We start from the raw sequence: 22161 nt of genomic DNA, 5'->3' as shown, positions 1-22161 counted from the left end.
CCAGCACGTCTACTCCACTAAGGACATATGGAAAGAAGAAAGTCTCTTTCAAACTCCCATTTGAAAAGACTCAGGGGGAGTACTGTGGCCAGCGTTCGTAACTTTGGCGCCACGCACGCCGACGCACCCCTAGCGACAAAAGGGCTAACTGTTTTCCACCCCTAGCGACAAGGCAGCCCTCTTGGTTGGAGAAGAAAGCTCTTCCGCTTCACGACGCGAACCAGGACAGTCGCAAGCATTCACTCACGCTCAGTTTCGTAACCTAAAAACCCACGTGCATCAGAGAAGAAGTTCTTTTTGTTAAACATAGTTATTGTTAATAAATATAGTAAAAACTGAATCCGCTGTTCTTTGAATTTAAATATTGCTATAGTATAATTACTATAACCTCAAACCCCCTGGTGCTAAAACGCCCAAGTTTGTCGTGGAATAGTTCGTTACTTTCAACGATAGATGGCGCTTATTTCCCGACCTCAAACCCTCTGGTGCTAAAACGCCCAAGTTTGTCGTGGAATAGTTCGTATCGCCCACGCTAGATGGATTTCTCGACAAACTTGGGCGTTTTAGCACCAGAGGGCGGCTCTCTCGACTCCCACGAGGCGGTCCGAAATTACTTCGGGCAGCTTCGGAATAATCGAGAAAGAGGGCATGTGTCAGTTTGCCTTTGTCGACTTTCCGAAACTCTACGAGCTCACGTACGCGTGATCTGGTATGTGTGAGTAGGGCACCGGATGCTGAATCTGGCATCTCTGTCTCTGAGTCCAGTATATCCTAGTATTTTTAATAATAATTTTTAATAATAAACTCGTAAAATATTATTGAATTCGAATACGAATTTGAGAAATAGCTTGCGAGTACAGTCTTGCCACAGTCATGCGGTTTGTGCATGCGCACTCTCCCTGTAACTAAACGAACATCCGGTTTTTTAGTGGAACAGACAGTAGCTTTTGAAAAACAGATCTTCGAATTTTCAAAACGGTATCCAAAGACTGTTTTTAATGTAAATTTAAATCCGAATCTACCCGTCGGATCACAAGTCCGTTTATTGGTTGGCACCTGCGCACCAAAGGAAAGGACAAATCGTGTTTGACCAACGTTGACGATACTCGCATTATGGCTCTAAATGGAAACCCACATACGCATTACTAGACCCCCTCTCTTCTCATCAGGAAGTATATACCATCACATACATATTACGTACTAGCAGAATAACATCGTCAGCGGCCAGCCATTGTCGTGAGATGTGAAGATTTTTCTCAACGTTATATATTCGCTGGAGTAGTCAAACAATTGTTGTATATCAGATTTAAACCGTTCACGCTGAAATGCACACGATTCCGGAATTAGGTACCAGCGTGCCGGCCTTCCTTGCCAAACTCTGGAAGCTGGTAGAGGATCCCGAAACTGACGACCTTATTTGTTGGGCACCTGTAAGTACTTATTATTTAGTTTGCTTGCATTCCCATGATATTTTTACGTTCGCCATGCAAACGATTCTAACAGATAGTTCGACGGCTCGCTTTCACAACGATCATAAGTTCGTTGTAACGCCTCACATGTAATCGACTTAAACGTAAGCGAAACGTTGACCTCCGCATACACATTTTAACGTAACAACCTATATTTTGCATGTACCCGACATTGGTGTAATTTATTCCGTGCTTAGTTGCGCCATTGTACATATATGTATATATATACATTACTTTATTATATATATGTACATACATATATACAATATATTGTACTATTTCAACTACAAATTCTGCTTTTTTCATTGAATGTCAAGCATTTTGCTTCTTACAAATTGCTTTTGACCGTGGATAACAAGCAAACTTGACCCTACATAGATGAGTACATTTTTCTTCAAATTGAAATAAGCAATAACAATTTAATGTAACACTTCAGCCTTGTATTTATAATATTGTTTAGTATTGAATAAAATATCAATTTAAATGATAGTAGGTTTAAGTAGCAACACAGTTTACAATTCTTTCAAATAGTTTATATTCTCATTTTAGTGTATCAACAGACAAGTATTTTGTAATGTATTTTGAAACTGTAAAACTATATGCAATTTGTTTATTTTAGAATGGGAGAAGTTTTTTCATTAGGAATCAGGCACAATTCGCCAGAGAATTGTTGCCACATTATTATAAACACAATAATATGGCCAGCTTTGTTCGTCAGTTGAATATGTGTAAGTAGCAACGAATAAAATATGATAAGTATCGTATCAATGAAATAAATATACTTCTATGTTTTATCAAATATATACATATGTTTCAGATGGTTTTCACAAAAAGGTTTCGGTTGAATTGGGTGGTTTGAAGTGTGACAGGGATGAAATGGAGTTTGCACATCAGTTCTTTTGCAAAGGACATCCATATCTTGTAGAACACATTAAAAGAAAAGTAAGAACTTTGGAAATTTCCACAGATATCGGTTTCTTTAATGGTGGTCTATTATAATTTGTTTAGATTGCATCCAGCAAAGGACAAGACCCGACGCTCGCGCCTATGAAACCCGAATTAATGAATAAAATGCTAACAGAAGTGAGAAGTATGAGAGGTCGTCAAGAACATTTAGATTCGCGGCTCGGAGCTATGAAAAGAGAGAATGAAGCATTATGGAGAGAACTTGCTATGCTTAGGCAAAAACACATGAAGCAACAACAAATTGTTAATAAATTAATACATTTTTTGGTCACTTTGGTGCAACCTTCAAGAGGTAGTGGACTCTCTGTTAAGAGAAGATACCCATTAATGATCGACGACTCTAATCGTCAACGTAGCAAACAATCTAAATTATCAAAGGTAATTGCAACTACTACGTTTTAGTAATCATTTTATACAGGGCGATTCTTCCGCCGGTTGTCTCGAAAGGAATGCCGCCATTTTTATTACTCTCTTACTTACTCTCTTTTATTATTCTGTTTCTCTCTTCAAATAGAGTCGTCGACCGATCGACGAAGCAACGGCGATATATCGACCTCTTCATCGAATCACAACCGAACAAACACGGAGTTATTACGGCCGTGTTTAAAGTGCAGCATTCCTTTCGAGTATACTGACGGGAGAATTACCCTGTATATAACAATATATTTTTATTTGCAGTCTCAGGCGTCGCCTACAGGGCCTGTAATTCATGAACTCGATGCATCTGAACCAGATTTAGATTCAGAATATATTGTTGCAGAGTATGTTAAATCTACAGTTACAAAATTTTTTTTATTCGAATTTAACATACACTCTATAGAACATCTAAATAATATGTAAATATCTTCTTTACATTTAGAATGTTGGAAGGACATCCAAGTCCATCTATTCAAAGTCCAGAACATAACAATGCATCAGTAATAGATGATAACAATATGGAAACTGTTCATTTAATTGATGATCCAGTCCAGTTACAAGATGAAATACAACTGATCAACCCACAGGAAATTGATACAAGAAAAAAGCGTGGTTGTAAGGGTAAAAAAAAGTAAGTTGAACGAAATTATTATGATGCAATTTTAGAATAGATTTGCTAATTAAACAAAGTGACGTCTATAACTGAGTCATGTACAATCTTTCAATTTTGAAATTATAATAAAATGGAGTTTTGCATGATGGATACAATAATATTCCAACGACCGTTATTCTACAAAGAAGTGGTTTTGCGTTTTCATTTGTGCTTGCCTTTCATTAAAATTAAAAAGAAAAATGACAAAACAAATAATTTCTAGAGAAATTTCTTTGTACATTCCAATATACTTTCCATGCATGGAATGTAGTAATTAATTAACTTAACGACACTACAATTTTATTCTATTTACTTCTATGAAAGATATAGGGGCATAAATTTCGGCGTTTCATACTATATTATACTACGATGGTGTCACCCACATACAAACACAAATTAAGTTACACTTACCTACAAGGTGTATCCTACACAGTATACATCACAACTTGATTAATTTACACAAAACAGAAAACAAACATTTTTTTCTTAACATTTTCATATCTCTCATGACATTAATTAGTTTTCAATGACACTTATATCATCACAATTTAAATATTACCAGGAGGAAAAACAAGGTGCCTGTCAAAATTTTGATCCCATCGACGAAGAATGGAGAACAACCGAGGTTAACATTTTTCTCTTGTCGTCATTTGGTGTTGGTGTTCATACTACTCTAAAAATTACTTTAAACGATATCGCAATTTTGCTTAGTTCTATTTCTTTTTGCATGAACATTCAGTAATATTGCGATACTATTTTATTTAGAAACCTTTCCGACTTAGACCGTCGATACGAAGATGATTTTCCATTAAACTGTGAATGTTTCTCAACATTTGTAAAATCCAAAAATATTGTTTCTGTAGTTCGTTATTTTTATAAGAGAAGTTTTGTTAATCCTTGGTTAACTTGCTTTTGGGTTAAATGTTAGTGTCTATTCAACCTTTTTATTAGTTACGTCATTTGACATCCATATCATTAACAGCATTACTTTATAATTCATGCTTAACTTATGCCTCTAAGTATATTGATCGATAAATTAATCGTTATTATAATATAAGTATTAATTTATTTCAATTCAAATCATGGGTCTGTTTTACTGTAGTTAAATTTAAGTTAATATATGTACATCAAATGTTAATCAATTGTTAATCAAGATACATTTTATAATACATATTGTATGTTTAAATTTATTTTAAGCATGATTGTGTTGTGATTTGGCAAAATTAATTATGCCCTTTATATTGTGATTAACAGTTGTTTGTACTATATTTGATGAATTAGCAATATGTACTTAGTATATAGTTTATACAATAATTGCTTACACTTTTCGATTTGCAAATTATATAAGAATTTACTCTGCTTGATTTTTCGTTTTAAAGTTTCTATTTACAGAAGTGGTTCAAAAAAATAGTATACTAGTTTTTAAAAAAGAAAGTTTCTATCACTCTTCAATTTTATTATTTCTAATGCATATACGTTTTCTACATATGCATTACTTCTCTCTAACGCTATTCTTTTCTTCTTCGTTTTTATAGCTTACCTCTAAACAAATTTGATTACCATGTTACAAAACAACTAGTATTGTAACAATAATTTCACTGTATATTTAGAAGCATGTTAATGTATAATGCTTTCAATACTTCTGTGTGTGCTCTTGCAATACTTCTATTGATCAGAACTGTAGTCAAGAATGCGTTCAAAAGCAGATTATGACTTTTGAAGTAAATAAAACCTATTAAAAGCAGATTAAGGCTACAACTTAATTCAAGATGATGAAAATTGGCAAACTGCTTGTTTCACTATTTTAGGGAAGAAACACATTTATTTGAAATTCCGCTTGAAGAATCACCGGTCGAGGCTATTACTTTATTGGAAAATAAAACAATTCCAACGCCTGTACCTATGGCATCTGTGCGTAGCTCAAAACTTGTAGCCATGGCAGCCAATATGAACAAAGCAACAGATGCAGAGCAAGAGCTCAATTTGGAAAATTCTGCGGACGTAGAAGAAGATACTCAAGAGAGCAATTTAAACCTGGTGAAACTGGAGAACATTTTAATAGGGTCAGATATTGATGGAGAGAATGTCAAGGATAATGAGAACATAGAGTATAATGAGACTAACAGCAACTCTGAATCTGACATGAATGATAACACTTTCAATAAAATTAACAAAGCTTATAGTAATGCCACAAAGGATAATCAAAGAATTCCAAATGCAAATGGAACACAGAAAATTTTGGAGCAAGAAAGATCCAATGACAGTGGAGCAGACACTAGCCTAGATTTATCTTTGAGTTGCTTGAATCCCTCTGACATGTCTGATGCTACTTACAGGTTAGGATCAATGTAAGTTCAACATAGAACATGGGTAAAAAAAAATGTTGAATTCCACTTATCTATAGTGGAAATCCTTAATCAGAAGACAGAGGTGGGAGCTAACTAATTTATCTGTTTTTAATATGATTTGACTGATTTTGAATGATGCCTATTAATAAGCACACAATTTACTAATAATAATGTGTGATATCTTTTTATCAGATCTTGTAAATTGTTGCCTTTGATCTAGGAATTTCACGATATATTCATAAAGCTTGAAAAATAACGATTCCTCGATATCATCAACTATATCATTCTTTGCTATTAATTTTAATATTTTTATTTAATCTAAGGACTTAAAAAATCCAATATTCAACATTTTTCAGCTGAAAACAAACTTTTTTAAATTAATTTGAATAAAAAATATATCGACAGTAAATGTGAATTAAGTCTGTATCTGTATAGTTTTTTGTTTTAATTGGTGAAGTTGTAAATTAGATTTTTGAGATGTGTAGTACAGAACTATCCTTACCTTACATATATGTTTAGTATACGTGGTAATTATAATACAATTTTTACAGGAACATTCAAATGCTCCGCCCCGATTTCAATGAAATTTTGTACGTTAGTAGAATAGCCAAAAATAAGAAATTTTAATAAAGTATCCCTTATTTTTGGCCGTTCTACAAAACTAAAATTTCTTCAAAATTGGTAGGAAGAGACACTTAACAGATGTGTTTTGTTAGATTTTTCATTACATAATTATTTGCGTATCCATTAATATAGTAAGTGCTCCGCGGTGTGGCCTGTCTGTTTTATACCGCTGTCTAGATTTGGAAAACTTTGAATTGATCTATTTTTATTCATTATTCACGGCAAAAAAAAAGTGAAAGAAACGGTGGTATAATGCAGAGTGGTTTCGATAGGTCAGCCTGCATTGCGCTTACTATAATTACGCGTCAATTCCCCTGGTTTTCAAAAATCAATTTGAGAAATATTTTTAGAATTGTATGATGCAGACTTGCCAATTTTATATCAGTATTATCAGATACTAAGCAAACTTCTTTTGCGCGCAACAGTTTCTCTGGAATTGATTGTACAAGCAGCAATACCATAAATCAGTTTTTTATTTCAATTTCGCTCGTAAAACAATTTGAAAATTCAAAATAAGTATTTACCTTCTATAGAATTACTAACTGTAATACATTCTTGTATACATAAATTAAAAATTTATTATGGTAATTGGATATAATTATAATAAACGAATAGTTCAATTTCAAAGTAACATTCATAAACAAATATTACAAATATTTATTCACGCTCGAAAGACACTGGATTAAATTAATTTTTTTAGTTAAAAAAAAAAAAAGAAAATACATAATTTGGGTCTGCTTGTGCTATCATTCAAAACAAATAGAAAGATTGTACTTTTCAGAAAGAGGCTTTACAATGCTTTCTTAGTTCGTTCATAAACGTATGACTAAACTTGTGTGAAACCATAGTTCTTTTTTATTTACAATGATTTACCTTGAATAATTGTGTGTAGGGAGGAAATGGATAATCATCTCGAATCGATGCAGACAGATTTGGACAATCTCCGTGAAATTCTACGCGGCGAGGGTTATAGTATCGATGCAAACACGCTCCTGGGAGTAAGTATTTAACGCTTTTTATATTTATATTTGTATTTCGGCGAAAATTTGATACTTGATGCGACTGTAGAAAGTACAATGCCAGATAATACATTTGCGAAATAAACATAATAAAACATTTCGTTTAATTGATAAGAAAAGTAACGTGGAGCATATGTATTTGCTTATAGTTAATTGAAGCGGTACGCAACACACAATAAAGTATACCATCTGCAAAGATCATTCATCTTGAAAGCTTTCTGCCCTCAAAGCGTTACAAAGTATTTTTAAAGAGTTTTCTTCCTATTACTAACTATCTACATTTACAGTTATTTGGAGCAGATGATCCAATGTCATTCGGTATGCCTGTTAATCCAGAATTAAATCCACATTCTGACAAAGAAGACAATGATGACGCTAATGGTAAGATCTTTAATTGTTCGTTTCATTTTATTAATTACATTTTTTAATGGAGATATAACACACGTAATTATTTTTCAGCAGCGGAAAACATTAACGGAAGTGGTGGAGAACTTATGGCATACAATCCAACACAAAACTTGCTAGATTTCGACGATGACATGATGTTCTTAGATGCTACATCGCCTGTAACCAATACATCAGGTGATGTAACTGCAAACAATATGTATACATCAGATCCTTTAGATTTGGAGGATAACAAAGCTTCGCTCCTCGAGTCCTTAAGAAACGATGTAAACACTCCATAAAGTCTCATTCCTTTGGTGAGTCTCTTGATCTCATTTAGGTTTAATATGTAATATGTTTCTCGTAAAAATAACAGTAACAACAATAGAAGAGAGTATTTTATACATTAATATGTAGTCTTTACATTGTTGCGTTAATTTGATAACCGTTATCAGGTCGTATTATAATTTGATATCTTTCAATGTAGTTGGTCACTTAACATTGGTCACTTAATCTTCATTGAAGATTACGCTTTCTTGTCGAGATTGTTCTTCTGCCAGGTTCAGTCTCTTTTTCAAAAAGAAATTGTCTCAGGACAGATTTTTTTGCAGGTTCAGATCACTGTTGCGCCCAATGCTTTGGTTTCAGTATGTTTTATTCTCGATGGATCATCATGAGCATGCTTTCTCACTTTCTCTGTCGGTGTACTTTGATGACCAAATAAGCAACGAGCTTGTGTAGTGTATGAAACGAAAAAGTACCGAATACTTAAGGAAAATGCGGTCTCAGTATCATGTGGTCTATCGAGTGATCCCGTCGATTCGCAGAAGGATATTTTGGCTAAAATCTATCGGCGCATAAAATCCTCTGGATTTGCTGCTATAAACCGATACAATTTAATTGCTACAGTAATTTTTTTTTTATACAAATCATCGCCACATTGTGCTTCAATCTACTTGAAACGATGCGAAATAACCAAATTGTTTATTTAACTGATACACGCTTTGTAAATTCACAATTGTTTGGCAATTCCATCGAGTGTGTTAAAAGCACTGGAGCACGTTATAGTGGCTAACGTTGTTGTTGATCGTACAATGTAACTCTAAAGTTCCTGCGCGTTTAATCGCAAAGATTATCTTTTTTTTTTTATATAAATAATTGTGTTTTCTATGTATATCTATCAATAATCCAGAAATTACAAGAATGTGAACAGGTCGAATATTATAGCTCATGCATTGGTTGTATCCGAGTATTTTGTTCGTATTTTTTTATGAATGATGTATAATAGTGATAGAGTCATTTGTCATCTGTAATTTCTTACGACCTTGTTTATTATTTATGGGAATTCGAGTGCACCTTCACTGAAATGTCTCATTTACGTAAATAGTTTTAAAAAGTATATACGAAATTCGTATTTTTTGTACTGAACTACTAGTCTGAATTAAAAATGTCTCATATCTGACATTCAGTTCAAAAAATAATTATGTTAAAGCGTCCGTTAATTTAGTAGATTAAGGAATGTACAGATAAAGAAAAACGTTAGACGCTATTTTATATTTTTATATTTTTAAGATAAATGATATTTGTATATCTGTGGACGTCTCGATTCATTGTAAAGCTACTATTGATCGACAAAACTATTTATTTCTCTTTCTTATTTATAAATGTTCACTAAAGTTGTTATGAAATTGTATAAATTTATTAAACATAAGTAATTTATCGTCTTGGTTTTATTGAGATATGAAATGTTGGAGGTAAATAAGAAACGCATATCAAAGCAAAATATTCGAGTTTGCCGATGTGTACTTGTTATGCTGTACAAAATAATACGATATATTTTAATTTTTATGTTAGGAAATGCATGTCCAAAATGTGTTTCGTTTCTTGTATATAGTCATAAATATTAAAGAAAATTATAATACATTTGAAAATCTGTAGTTATTACGTATATATTCGTGAATCAGTATATTTGTTGTATATATACATTTTTTCATTAGTTTATTTGGTCCACAAGTTATAATCCCAAATTTAGCAGTGATTGTCAAAAAGTACGAACATATACTTTTTAAAAGGTATTTTGTAAAAATTAGATGGAAAAGTTTCAAGTAAATCTGAATCATATGCAAGGAATCCTTTGTAAGAAAAGTCGTACTTAAATTATATACAGACTTTTTGTCCTTGTAGTAACACGATTGATTATATATTTTTTCAGCTAATTAGTGACTTACAAGTATTCTGTATCAAACTAATCTCCTTAATCTACTAAAAAAAAAAATTATGTAATATATTATCAAACAAATGTGTTAAAAAAGTTAATTTAGCAAAATCTATGGATGGATCATTGATTTGTTTCATTGCAGTCAAAATTAAATAAGGTATTTAATTTAAGTGACTTTATTTACTCGTAAAGAAAGAAGTTAACGGTTTTTATGATTTTACGTTTCGGAGTATATTATGTATTCCCCCTAAGCATGCAGAGGATTTCTTTTTTTTTTTTTAAGGATAATTGATCTTTGACTAAGGATACTCGCAAGTTCTTTCACGATAAGCGACTGATGCTATCTCAGATTTTTGCTTTACGATTTGCAAATATATATAATTGTTTTTTTATTTTAGCCTTGGAAGAAAGACTGCTGGATTTTTAATTGCCTCGTTGGTAATACCTTCATTTTAATTATCAGTATGATGCTCTAAACCCTGTGACAAATGTGTAATATGCAGAGAGATAAGTAAGAGTTGAGATACGCACAGAGGTTTTACTTAAAAATTCCTTGAAGGAGAAAGTACAGCATAAAAAAAACCAAACGTGTACTCTAGATTGGAAGAAACATTTATTTTCACGCTGATTAAACTACGTAATAAACATATTCTAATCTCTTTGCAAAAATAGTGTTACGGAAACGTATCAAGAAGATAAATTCCTGTTTTCACTGATTTGTATATATTTATGCAGAAGATTATCAATCACATCGATAAAGAATTCTGCAGGATGTTTAGTAAAAAATGTCCATCGACGGAACAGTAACATTTTTTTACATAATGTGTGTAGAGCACAGTATTAAGAAGTGAATATTACACGGTGCAACGTCTATGAACGTACATAAATATATGTATGTAATGAATCTATACATATATATATATACGTGTGTGTATATATATATACACACACTCACACACACATACAGAACAGTGTATTGAAAGTATAAAATTTATTTAACATGTCATTATACTTTTCTTATCTATTGTTTCACTGTGGTATAAGGTTAATTCAAACAAAAGTGATAGTACAAGATAAGATTTCAGTGCCCTCGTTCAAACACTATCACTACTTTATTGTTGTGTGTAAGATTCTGTTGCTTTTAATTGGTGATGATCTTTCGTATCTGATCCTTTATAAACGATATTTAGTTAATTTTTTAATGCATTGAAGACTTCGTGTGAAGTTAATGTCACTGCATAATTATAATGAATTATATTAATAACTCCAGAATGTTATTATTAAATAGTCATTATAGTAATGTAAAATCGAGATTTAACCGAGTTAAATTAAAATAAAAAAAATGATAAAAAAGAGAGAGAAGTGATACAAATGTAACCATATGAGTTTTTGATGGCTACCATAGAGGATTAACATTAATCCACTAATATTAGTAGAACTAATTATTTAGTAGAATATTTTGGCTATCAAAATATTTAATTGTATTTTATAGTAGAGTATTTCGACTATCAAAATATTTAATTCTATACTTAGTTTGTAAGTAATTTCAGTTATCAAAGAAATAAAAGCTTAACATTCTTTCCTATTCGTTGTAAGATACAAATCTTCTATATTCGTTCAGTTAACTATTTTTTGGGCAATATATAGTAAAGATATTGCTTATGATCTTTTGTTTCACACTGAAATCTTGGTCTTGAACCTTTAACAGATGAATTGACAATTTAAGTTTGTGTACACCTGAAGATAATATAATCCATAAATGGTACATTGTATCTTTATTACATTAACATGTTACTTTAATTTAGCTATAAGTAGATTTTTTATATTCATTTGCCAAGATAAAGTTTGTACTATATTATTAATTCATAGAAAAACTTAACATACGTTTATGTAATTCCATATACAGTGAAATCTCAATCATACATTTCTTATGTATTTTACTATTTTCCATTTTTAAATTGATTTCAAACACATTTTATAGTTTTGTAGATTTAATCCAGAGTTAAATTACTTATGTATGTGTTAGCATATCTTATTGTTTAATTATTAAGCGTCTATCATTAAATTTATAATACACGATATAATGATTTGAAAAACCCTTCTTTTTCTTTTTCTAAATGTTATAAGAAAAGTTTGTTATCGATTTTCTATGAACTGTTTCTTGTACCGATAAAAAAACAACGATTTCATACGGAAAATTAAAAGCCGCGAAGTTCTCGAATATTAAAATTGTTTTCAGTTCACAATTTCTGAAGAACCTTATGGAACTTCGACTTAATTTGACTGTTCCTAGAATGTTATTTTTTATTTATTCATAAGGGTTCAAACTACAAATTATATTGAAATAAAATCAAAATGTTTATCTTGTACAAAAATATAGTCGATACTACATTATTTGTACGTATGAAATTTTGTGATACATTAAAAGTTTTGTACAAAAAGATAGAATCGAACGGATAATATGCGAACGACGATTTTACATTTACCTGATTATGATTGTATATTTTGCTACTAATTATAAATTACAAGCCCTAATAAAATTAAACAGTTTAATCAAAGACTAAGACGTATCTAACCATCACGAGAAAAAAGGAATACTGAAAAAAAATTGGCACTCCTACTTATTTTATTGTATCACGAATGAAAATTATAATTATATTCTCGAAACCGCAATCTTCACCGAAATTGCTTTATTCAACACGAGTAGACTTTTAACTACTATCCAAAATAATGTTAAATTTGTTTGTTTTTAAATAAAATTTAGAAATTGTTTATATAATCCTATTGTGACTTATTATAAGCCAATTCAACCTATCTATCTATCTTTCAATCTGCATATTAAATAATAATTAATAAATACTTCGTAAATCGTACATTGTAAATCTTTAAGGGTTTACATACCTTTATTAGAGTTAAGAAAATCAATTTTTCAGGTCACAATTAACGAAGATATCTTTCGTACTGCAAAAATTGTTTCCAAAAGCACCATTCAGGAGAACACCTATAAAAATCACCTTTGACAATATTTTCCAGACACTAAACATTCACAATTACCATAGATATTAAATATTTTCAGAGAATTGCAACACTTGAGGATATTCACAATTTTCTTTCCAATTACATTACAAAGTACATATTCCATTATTTCAAATAATAATTCTTTAATTTTATTTTGAATTATTTGTCATACCTATCAACAGCAGCCTCCGAGCCAATCAGTAGTCAGTTAGGAGGCTCCAATTGGTCGACAGTCGTCTCAATAAGTCTCAACAAGCAAGATGGAGCGAGAAGAGAGACGAAGAATTTCATTGAAGATTTACATTCAATCAAGATCGAAGATGGTCAAGTGAGAAGAGTGGCGCCTACGCAGCATAGTCAAATTCTAGTTTGAAGAGATCTTTCAAGGACAGCTATCAAAAGAAATCACTCTGGTCTCTTTCAACACGAATAAAATCATATTTTTCGGGAAGACTCCGATTCACGTTCGTTGTTGATACTCCGAAGTTGCGCGAAGCACTGACCACGCGTAACATGTGGCTCGTGCGGTAGGATATGCGGCTTCCCCCACCACTCCGTTAAACGCTAAGGAAATTCGTCGTTACTAGTGTCGCCGTCGATGCACTCAATTATGCCAAATCTGGTTACACTGTACATGCTTCATGAATTAAATTTTCGTTATACATATGTGTATATATTTAATCGAATGCGAGTTATTCGATACCTATTTTAATCGAACGTTCAAGCGAATATACAAGTAACTTATTAATCAAGTGGCTCAAGTGCTACGTTTGTAATTATCACATAAATTTTCTTCCAAATCGTTCGAAAATTTCGTACCTACAAATTTAAAAATATGTCTGAACACAGCGATGACATGGAAAAGGGTAATGTTTTATATATTGATACTCGTTTACATGAGGAAAGTTCTATTTTTCTCTTATATTGTTCAGATTTGCTCCATACATTTTGTTCGTTACAATACCGAAAGGAGAAATCTTTTTTTTAAAGTTCTTACGAAATAACAAATTGTAGAGTTTCTTCTTCGAATTTTCTATCGCTATAAACATTTGTGTTTCCTTTATAATATATAAATACATGGTGTTATAAGATAACTGAAGGTAATACAATTATGTGACGGAGGTTAACTGTCATCCATAGAAACACTGAATTTTAGTAATTAAATAAAATTGTTAAGTGAATTAAGATATTTAGTACGGAGCCGATAGAGCTGATATTGCACCCAAAAAAAATATAGCGAATAAAGAAAGAAAGAAAAAAGATATTTAGGTATTGTTCGTCATAATTTAAGAGTTCTTCAATCAGCGAATTAACACATATTTCCATGTAATTGCTGAATCACGTATACGAACTGATGGGTTAGATTACAATCGTAAAATCACTATGTATTTACAAGCTAATGTGTTTTTAATTCGTCGTTACATTTATACGTACGTTCAAAGATGTATTTTTTATTCAAGTCAGTACAATATATTTATTCATTTGAGTGATTTACAAGAATATTTTTTCACAAAATCTAATATCGTTTTAGTAACTTAAATTGTTAGTAAATGCATGCTGCATTGTTTGGGACTAATAAAAACAAAATATTTTTTATGTATGAACATTTAACAGATATATTCTTTTCTATTATATTTTTAATTAAATATTAATAAAAGTGCTATTTCCTTATTTATATTAGAGAAAAAACCTAATGACGAAGCAGCACATAGTGCGTCAAAACCAGAGGAAGTAGAAGAGTCAGATATGGAGAAAATTCCTAAATATTTAGCAGAGAAGTTAAGACTTTTTAAAGATTACTTGGATCATTCAAAGCGAAAAGTAATTCATGATCTTAGTGTAGATGGAATAGCAGAATATATAAAAGAAAATGAAAACCTTAAAATTATTACCATGGCTGGAGCTGGCATCTCCACATGTAAGTTTTTATAAATATTATTGAGTTTGTTCTTGTTTTCTTGCTTTACAAACATGTTCTAAAATATAAAATTGTTTAATATTTGCAGCTGCAGGAATTCCTGACTTCCGATCACCATCTAGTGGCCTTTATCACAATTTAGAAAAATATAATTTGCCTCATCCTCAAGCTATTTTTGAATTGAATTACTTCATGGAAAATCCAGAACCATTTTTTAAGCTTGCACGAGATTTGATACCTGAAGGCTTTAAGCCTACACCTTCCCATTATTTTATTCGTCTTTTATGGGAGAAAGGCTTGCTTTTGCGACATTATACACAAAATATTGATACTTTAGAGAGATTGGCTGGCTTACCTTCAGAAAAATTAGTAGAAGCTCATGGAACATTTCATACTGGACACTGTCTCAAGTGTCGAGCACCATATACGTTTTCGTGGATGAAAGGTGAAAACGCGACGATTATAGTCGTGTGCGTGGTCTATATTGTAATATTTATTTACAGAGAAAATTATGGATGATACCATACCAAAATGCGAAGAATGTAATGAGGGTGTAGTAAAGCCAGATATAGTATTTTTTGGAGAGATGTTATCCGAACGTTTTCATTATCTTATTGATCGTGACTTCGCACAAGCAGATCTTTTAATAATTATGGGATCAAGTTTGGTTGTCCAACCTTTTGCATCCTTGGTACACAGGTGAATAGTATGTCAACAATGGATCATAAAATCATTTAAAGTCTAGTTTGCAGATTTTTGGTTTAATTACAATTATGTTTTTTTCCTCAAGGGTGCGTTCTAATTGTCCGCGTTTACTTATCAACAAGGAAAAAGTGGGTATGAAAGATTGTTTATCACGACTTCTAGGATTACGGGACGACTCAGTTTTTAACCAGCGAACCTTTCAAGGTGGATGCGATATCACCTGGTTAGGCGATTGCGATACTGGTTGTCAATTGTTAGCTGAAAAATTGGGTTGGGCTGTACGTTTCGCTTATTAATTTATTACCTGACATGATTCAGAAATTAAAACTAAATTGTATTTAAATCTGGTTTTTTTCAGGACGAATTGACTGATCTCATAAAAAAAGAACATGAACGATTGGATGCAGAAGGTACCAGCAAGGATTGATTACATTAACCCTTAAGTGGATTATTGGGGCCGCTGCAGCCCTTCGTAAGTTTAAACTAATAATTCTTTAATATATGTCAATATAATTATTTGAAAATTTATGAAATCCTCCATTAGCTCATTATTTTTTAAGTGCTTTAAAGAAGAGTTGATTTCCATTTATCAATTTGGTAAAAATCAACATTAAGTTAAATAATTCAGTTGTTGGACTTTCGGGGCCGCTGCGGCCCCGATACATTTCGGGTAAGTTTTGTACGTGTGATGAAAGAGTGGTGTACTTATCAAAAGACCGCTCTCTCACGAAGTTTGACGGGCTTGAAATGTGTTGCAAAGGACAATATTTTGTACAACTTTTTCCTATACATATAATAAATGATCGACTTCACTTTCCAAGATATTTGCAAAAAACTTTCGGTATCATTACACTGATACCTATTATACTTACAGGAAAAAGTTGTCCAAAATATCTTTATAACATATTTCAGGCCCATCAAAACCCGTGAGGGAGCGGTCTTTCAACAGGTTGACCAAAAGAATGATTAGTTATAAAAAAATTATTTAATAATTTTATCTATAAGTGCTGTTGAAGAAAGTACTATTCCTGATCCATCAACAGAACTATAAGAAATGTTCAAGTTGTAAAATCTCAACTACTTTAGTTTTCAAATTTTTAATATCTTCATGCATTTCTAAACTTATTACATCATAAAACAACTGGTATTTTAAAGAATCTGTTGCATGGTAAGTGGAAGAAAGAAATTACTTTATGAAATCACATGCGAAACCGCGGCGGTCCCATGGGCCCTACAACTAACCTAAAATTGAGTGTCCACTTAAGGGTTAATGGTACTATTGTAAGGTAAAGTCGTTCATTTAACATGATTATATTTAATTTCTTTGCTATCTTTCGAAAAAGCGAAGCTAGATAAAAAGTTACTATTTTATTTTAGAACGGTTGTAAAAATGTTGTTTAAAATATTGAATATTTAATGTTGAATGGTAACAAAAGGACACGCTTTTACCTGTATCTCTTCCATCAAAGTTTTAAGAGAAAATAGAGAAAATTGCATTAAATTAATGGTAATAGCATAATTCTTTAATTTATATTTTTCGAACAATAGCATTTGGTAGTATACCGATGTTATATCGACGTAGTATAATATCTATTACTCAGGACCATGTAAACAATTTATTCCATAATATAGTGTATAATAATGTTATACAAACGAATGTGATCATGGCAATTGAATTGTGTGTACAAATAAAATAGTGTACGATGACATCTTCTAAATTATTTTTCATTTAAAATAGTTATTTTATTAAAAACTAGTTAAAAAAAAAATCATTGTATACTAAACGGTTTAACGATAACTTCGTGAGCTTCTTGTTGATGTAATTTTCCTTCACCGCCAGCCGGTGCAGCCATAGGCATACGACCGCAATACTTCAACTGCAAATCATAATTTCGTTTTTATAAACGCAACATAGACATTAGTTAATTGAGCTTTCGGTTAAATTAATGTCTACATACTGGTTTGCCGCATAAATTTTCAAAACGGGGCTTAACGAAGTTCCACGCTCCCATATTTTGCGGTTCCTCTTGACTCCAAACAAAAGCTGAAAGAAATATTTAGATTATGATTTCATATCATGATAAAACATTTAATTTTCGCTCTTACTCTTTGCGTGTTTATATCTATTGATTTCTTGTAATAGTTCGTGAATTGGGAAGGGACATAAGCTCTCTAATCTAACAATTGCCACGTTCTTCAGTTTCGTGCTGTCTCTGTGATTATCAAGAGCGTAATAGTGTTTGCCGCTCACTAAAATCACCTTATCCACATCCGACTCCACAACTTTTTCATCTCCTGTTAGAATATTATTAATATCGTAAATTTCAATTATAAATCATTTTCTTTTACACGCAATATACCTAGAATGTTCTCAAACTTAGTTTCTGGTCCCATGTCTTTCAGCGACGATGTCGCAGCAGGATGACGTAATAATGTTTTTGGAGCCACTATTATCAAAGGTTTACGGAAATTCCTTACCATCTATAAAGAACAAAAAACAATAGAGTAAGTTGTAATAACATCTAAAACATTATTTAAGGATCATTCGCAACTAAAAGCTTCTGATCTTACTTGTCTTCTTAATACATGAAAGTATTGTGCTGGATTTGTAGGGTTCACAATGTGCATATTAATATCATCGCCGTCGGGCTTGTTCTCCATGCTACTCGTGAGTTGTAAAAATCTCTCGAGCCTACAAGAGCTGTGTTCAGGCCCAGCGCCATCGTAGCCATGTGGTAGAAGTATCGTAAGTCCGCTACTCAACATCCATTTTGCTTCTCCGCTACTTACAAATGTGTCGATAATGATCTGTGCTCCGTTAAAGAAATCACCAAACTGCGCTTCCCAAATGGTCAACGTGGTCGGTGAAGCTATGCTCATACCGTATTCGTAGCCAAGAACCGCTTCCTCCGACAGAATACTGTTTGCCAATTCTAATTTTCCAGTTTGATCCTCGATCATCGAGTTTAGAGGGACGTGTATGCCTCCTGTCGACTGATCAACTAGCATGGCATGTCTGTGGGAAAATGTTCCTCGACCCACGTCTTGGCCACTTATTCTGACATTGTAGCCTTGATACAACAAAGTCCCAATGGCTAATGCTTCGGCCGTGGCCCAGTCCAAACGTTCATCTTCGATCACTTTCTTCAATCGAGATTTAATGTGATTTTTCACTAATTGTGGATGGATTGCCTATTGCATGACAAATTGGACACTTAAGGTACTGAGGAAACAAAGATTAGTTTGAATTTAACGTACAGTATGTTCTCACCCTTTCATCGTCGACGTGGACACTCTTCGAAGCAACGAATCTGAGCAGATTTAAATCTATGCCTGTATCCCATTGTGTTACACTTGCGTCGGCTTGCCGCATTTCGCTCCACAAGCCTGCAAAGTATGAAGGTTGTGGAGTGTAATTATCAACTTGTTTCAGGGCTTGATTTAACCAGGCGTTGTGGGTATCAACGATATTTTTAGCCATTTCCGTAGAAAGAACGTTAGACTTCACTAATTCCTCTAAATATCGGTCTGGTACTGATCTAGGTGGATGCGTTAGAAGATTATTTCTATATATTGTAGACGTAAACGTAGCTTAGGTGTACTTACGGGCGATTGTTTATAATTTTATAAGTAATAGGGTTCGTAATGACTGGATCGTCCAATTCATTGTGACCCCATCTTCTAAAACAATTTAGATCTACGAAAACATCCCTTCTGAACCTTCGTTGGTATTCGAAAGCTATTCTAGTGGCTCGAACGACCATCTGCGACAATTTAACGATTCTGCAATTTACGATTTTGTGTGGTAGAATAGTTAAAGGTGTATGTAGTGCACCTCAGGGTCATCTCCATTCACGTGGAGCACCGGCGCAGAGATCATCTTTGCCAGATCCGTGCAATATCTCGACGATCTACCCCTGGTTGGTGGAGTTGTAAAGCCTAGTTGATTGTTGATCACTAGGTGAACCGTTCCACCTATCTCGAAGTGTGGAACCTCGGATAGGGCCAAACATTCTTGATTAACACCTTGACCAGCGTATGCCGCGTCCCCATGAACCTGAGACAAAGGTTACAGCATTTGGTTTCGTTTAAATTAATAGTATTCGGTATGGTTGAATTAACTCGGATTCCCTCTTTGTCCGAACGAGATTTTACTTGAACATTTAACACTTTGTCGCTCCATCGCGCGTTTCCGTCGTCGTCGTAAGCTCCGTCCTTAACGGCTTGCATCGTGCCTCGTGTTTTTCCCATTGAAACCGGATTCACAGCCTCTAAATGCGACGGGTTTCGCAACATCGTCACGTGGAGATTTTTCCCGTCGACGTCGAGGTCGATGGAGGACACCAAGTGACTGATCACGTCGCCCGTGGCGTTTACGCCGTCTGGAAATTCGGATAATCCTCGCAGCTTTCGAAACAGCTTTTCCGGCGGGAAATTCAGCATGCCCGTGAGAAAATTCAGTCGGCCTCGATGAGGCATACAGAGCACTACGCACTTTAAATCGTCTGCAAATAACAAGACCTTACATTTTGTATTGTTCAGCGAACAAGCATCCAACAAACGTTACAAGTTGAACGGATGATGGCGTGGCTCTTAAACTTCTGTTCCGCTTTCGTTTACCGTGTACGCATAATTTAAAAAATTCGTGGAAGAAGGCCAGCATACTCTCGGCGCCCTCGCACCCGTATCGTTTCAGACTAACGAATTTTATGGCCAAAAAGTTATCGAAAGCTTGACTTTTGAGCATCTCCGTCGCGATGGCTGATCGCGTTTCGTCCGACAAGGAATCCGCCACGCATTTTTCCGCAGTTTCCGCGAACCATTCCCTCTCGTCTTCAGTCTGTGTAGAGATTATTACATGCAACGAGCACGATGTAAATTAGTTAAAAAAATTCTTTAATCTTGCGGTGGTCTAAGGGTGGAAACATTTCGAGCAGTTTCAGTAATCTAATATTTTGAATCGTATGTTTTTGTATGCAGTACCTCCAAGTAGCTAAATTCGAGCCCTATCGTGCTACTGTATGTGCTGTTCAGAAATTCTAAAGCTTCTTCTATCGTTCCTTCCTGTTTTTTGGTCGATAAGATTCCTTGAAAGGATACCCTGTCTCTTAAATGCAATCCGAATTTTTCTGGACTTAACTCTGTCAATGGCAACGGTTTCTTTGGCGAGATAGGATCTATATTAGCTTGTTTATGACCAAATTTTCTGTAGGCGGTAACCAATCGATAAAAATTACTGTTTTTCGAACGTGTTTCTAGGTACTTTCTCGGCACTAAAAATAGAAGAATAACAATAAGAGGTGTTAAGGGTAAAATCTCTATTTATTCGTATTTATATAGTATACAAAGAATACATATTGTAATTTAATAAAAATTGTTCGTGTTACATTTGTTATCGTCACGTTGTATTAGCACGTTAAATCGTTTTGTCATGATATAAATAATTTTTGATTCTTTACCGTGCGATAACAATAATCGCAATGCAGATCTTTGTCGTAAACATGGAAATTAGATTCGTAAAATGGAATAATCGATTATCGCCTAGGTTAACTTCTTAATTTTTAGTTAATCGTTTAATGTAATGATTATAGATATCGTTATCGTTGTTAATTAAAATTATTGTTTGTTGAAATTAGCGAGTGTTAGTTTGAATTTACCGCGCATGCGCATTGCAACCACGTTCGAGAATTCACACGAATCTCGAACAGTTCCGCGAGATGAAACCGAGGATAAAAGTGTGTTGTTCCGTTCGGTGTTTCGAATATGTAGTTATTTCGCAATGATAGTGTCGTGATTAGTGTGATTTTGGTTCATATCTGCCTGCACGAGATACGGATACCGAAACTCGAAGATTCTAGCAAGGTATTAATCAATTATTGTATTAAAACGTGCGTTCTTTTTGGATTTGAAAACGCGTGTACGACAAATGCTGGTAGCTGTGGCGACACCGCGCGGGAATTCCTGTCGTGAAACATTAAAACGTAATTATGGATCTAATTGTTTGGTTTTCCTCGTTGATATCGTATCAAATTTCAGTAATTCATTATTGTTATCAATGCATTATTATGTGGATGGAAAATTCAAGCGTAAAATACCTTCGAAGGATCGCTGTATCCTCGGTTTATATCCATACACACCGTTTTCACTGTGATAGAATCGCACAGAGATGCTCGATCGATAAACAATGGATTCCGAAGCCGGATGATTATTTATCCACCGAAAACGTTGGTGTTTATATTTACGAAAAGTTCGTAAAGTCGCATACATTCTCGTATTCGTTGCTAAATCTGCGGACCTACTGACAAGTCTCTCATCGCGATACGTCGATTAGTTTATTACTTCTTCTCCCTCCATCGATCGCATTATCCAACGTTATCTGTTTATTCGAGATTGTCTGTGCCCGAATAATGCCAAACACCAAGC

General features: G+C 33.4%; 3 protein-coding genes across 18 annotated transcripts; 2 read left to right on the top strand and 1 right to left on the bottom strand.

Annotated features, from left to right (window-relative positions):
- The first annotated feature begins 982 nt into the window (after nt 1–982).
- LOC143351527 (uncharacterized) lies at nt 983–13981 on the top strand. 9 transcript variants are annotated; one of them, XR_013081757.1, is made up of 13 exons: nt 986–1430; nt 2089–2197; nt 2287–2411; nt 2478–2813; nt 3114–3196; nt 3295–3483; nt 4067–4129; nt 5313–5852; nt 7369–7474; nt 7783–7876; nt 7955–8196; nt 8491–10254; nt 10496–12876. XR_013081757.1 is itself a non-coding variant. In XM_076783117.1 (12 exons), exons 1-12 carry the CDS (start codon nt 1326–1328, stop codon nt 10522–10524), a joined length of 1899 nt encoding a protein of 632 aa, XP_076639232.1. In that variant the 5' UTR covers nt 983–1325; the 3' UTR covers nt 10525–12876. The 9 variants fall into 9 exon arrangements, 7 of the variants coding, with proteins under 7 accessions (XP_076639232.1, XP_076639231.1, XP_076639227.1 ...); XM_076783117.1 differs by lacking the exon at nt 8491–10254 and having other exon boundaries at nt 983–1430; nt 7958–8077; XM_076783116.1 differs by lacking the exon at nt 8491–10254 and having other exon boundaries at nt 984–1430; nt 7955–8077.
- On the top strand, nt 13849–22153 carry Sirt2 (Sirtuin 2). Of its 8 annotated transcripts, XR_013081759.1 has the most exons (8): nt 14445–14574; nt 14797–15033; nt 15122–15478; nt 15537–15732; nt 15824–16016; nt 16097–16210; nt 18142–18243; nt 18351–22153. XR_013081759.1 is itself a non-coding variant. In XM_076783124.1 (7 exons), exons 1-6 carry the CDS (start codon nt 14499–14501, stop codon nt 16163–16165), a joined length of 1128 nt encoding a protein of 375 aa, XP_076639239.1. In that variant the 5' UTR covers nt 14445–14498; the 3' UTR covers nt 16166–16210; nt 16299–17447. The 8 variants fall into 8 exon arrangements, 7 of the variants coding, with proteins under 7 accessions (XP_076639241.1, XP_076639244.1, XP_076639243.1 ...); XM_076783124.1 differs by lacking the exons at nt 18142–18243; nt 18351–22153 and adding an exon at nt 16299–17447; XM_076783126.1 differs by lacking the exons at nt 14445–14574; nt 18142–18243; nt 18351–22153 and adding an exon at nt 13849–13981 and having other exon boundaries at nt 16097–17447.
- Nucleotides 17383–22005, bottom strand: LOC143351525 (putative 2-oxoadipate dehydrogenase complex component E1 homolog). Its single transcript, XM_076783105.1, has 12 exons — nt 21834–22005; nt 20722–21011; nt 20359–20578; nt 19894–20243; nt 19574–19795; nt 19345–19502; nt 19010–19277; nt 18310–18930; nt 18099–18219; nt 17845–18033; nt 17697–17782; nt 17383–17615 (listed from the first exon to the last, which is right to left on the bottom strand). The coding sequence occupies exons 1-12, from the start codon at nt 22003–22005 to the stop codon at nt 17508–17510; spliced, it is 2805 nt and encodes a 934-aa protein (XP_076639220.1). The 3' UTR covers nt 17383–17507.
- Nucleotides 22154–22161: the final 8 nt, after the last annotated feature.

Source organism: Colletes latitarsis, chromosome 2 (assembly GCF_051014445.1).
Source record: "Colletes latitarsis isolate SP2378_abdomen chromosome 2, iyColLati1, whole genome shotgun sequence".
NCBI classification, from domain to species: domain Eukaryota; kingdom Metazoa; phylum Arthropoda; class Insecta; order Hymenoptera; family Colletidae; genus Colletes; species Colletes latitarsis.
This window is presented reverse-complemented; position numbering and strand designations above follow the sequence as displayed.

Coding starts and splice junctions, on each gene's coding strand:
- LOC143351527 (XM_076783112.1), top strand. CDS start 1,326: ATGCACACGATTCCGGAATTAGGTACCAGCGTGCCGGCCTTCCTTGCC. Junction 2,814..3,113: donor AACAATCTAAATTATCAAAG/GTAATTGCAACT, acceptor TTTTATTTGCAG/TCTCAGGCGTCGCCTACAGG. Junction 4,130..5,312: donor AAGAATGGAGAACAACCGAG/GTTAACATTTTT, acceptor TCACTATTTTAG/GGAAGAAACACATTTATTTG.
- Sirt2 (XM_076783124.1), top strand. CDS start 14,499: ATGTATTTACAAGCTAATGTGTTTTTAATTCGTCGTTACATTTATACG. Junction 14,575..14,796: donor AAGATGTATTTTTTATTCAA/GTCAGTACAATA, acceptor TATTTATATTAG/AGAAAAAACCTAATGACGAA. Junction 15,733..15,823: donor TTTGCATCCTTGGTACACAG/GTGAATAGTATG, acceptor TTTTTCCTCAAG/GGTGCGTTCTAATTGTCCGC.
- LOC143351525 (XM_076783105.1), bottom strand. CDS start 22,005: ATGTATGCGACTTTACGAACTTTTCGTAAATATAAACACCAACGTTTT. Junction 21,012..21,833: donor GATACAGCGATCCTTCGAAG/GTATTTTACGCT, acceptor TTCTATTTTTAG/TGCCGAGAAAGTACCTAGAA. Junction 19,796..19,893: donor ACAAAGTGTTAAATGTTCAA/GTAAAATCTCGT, acceptor CCTTTGTCTCAG/GTTCATGGGGACGCGGCATA.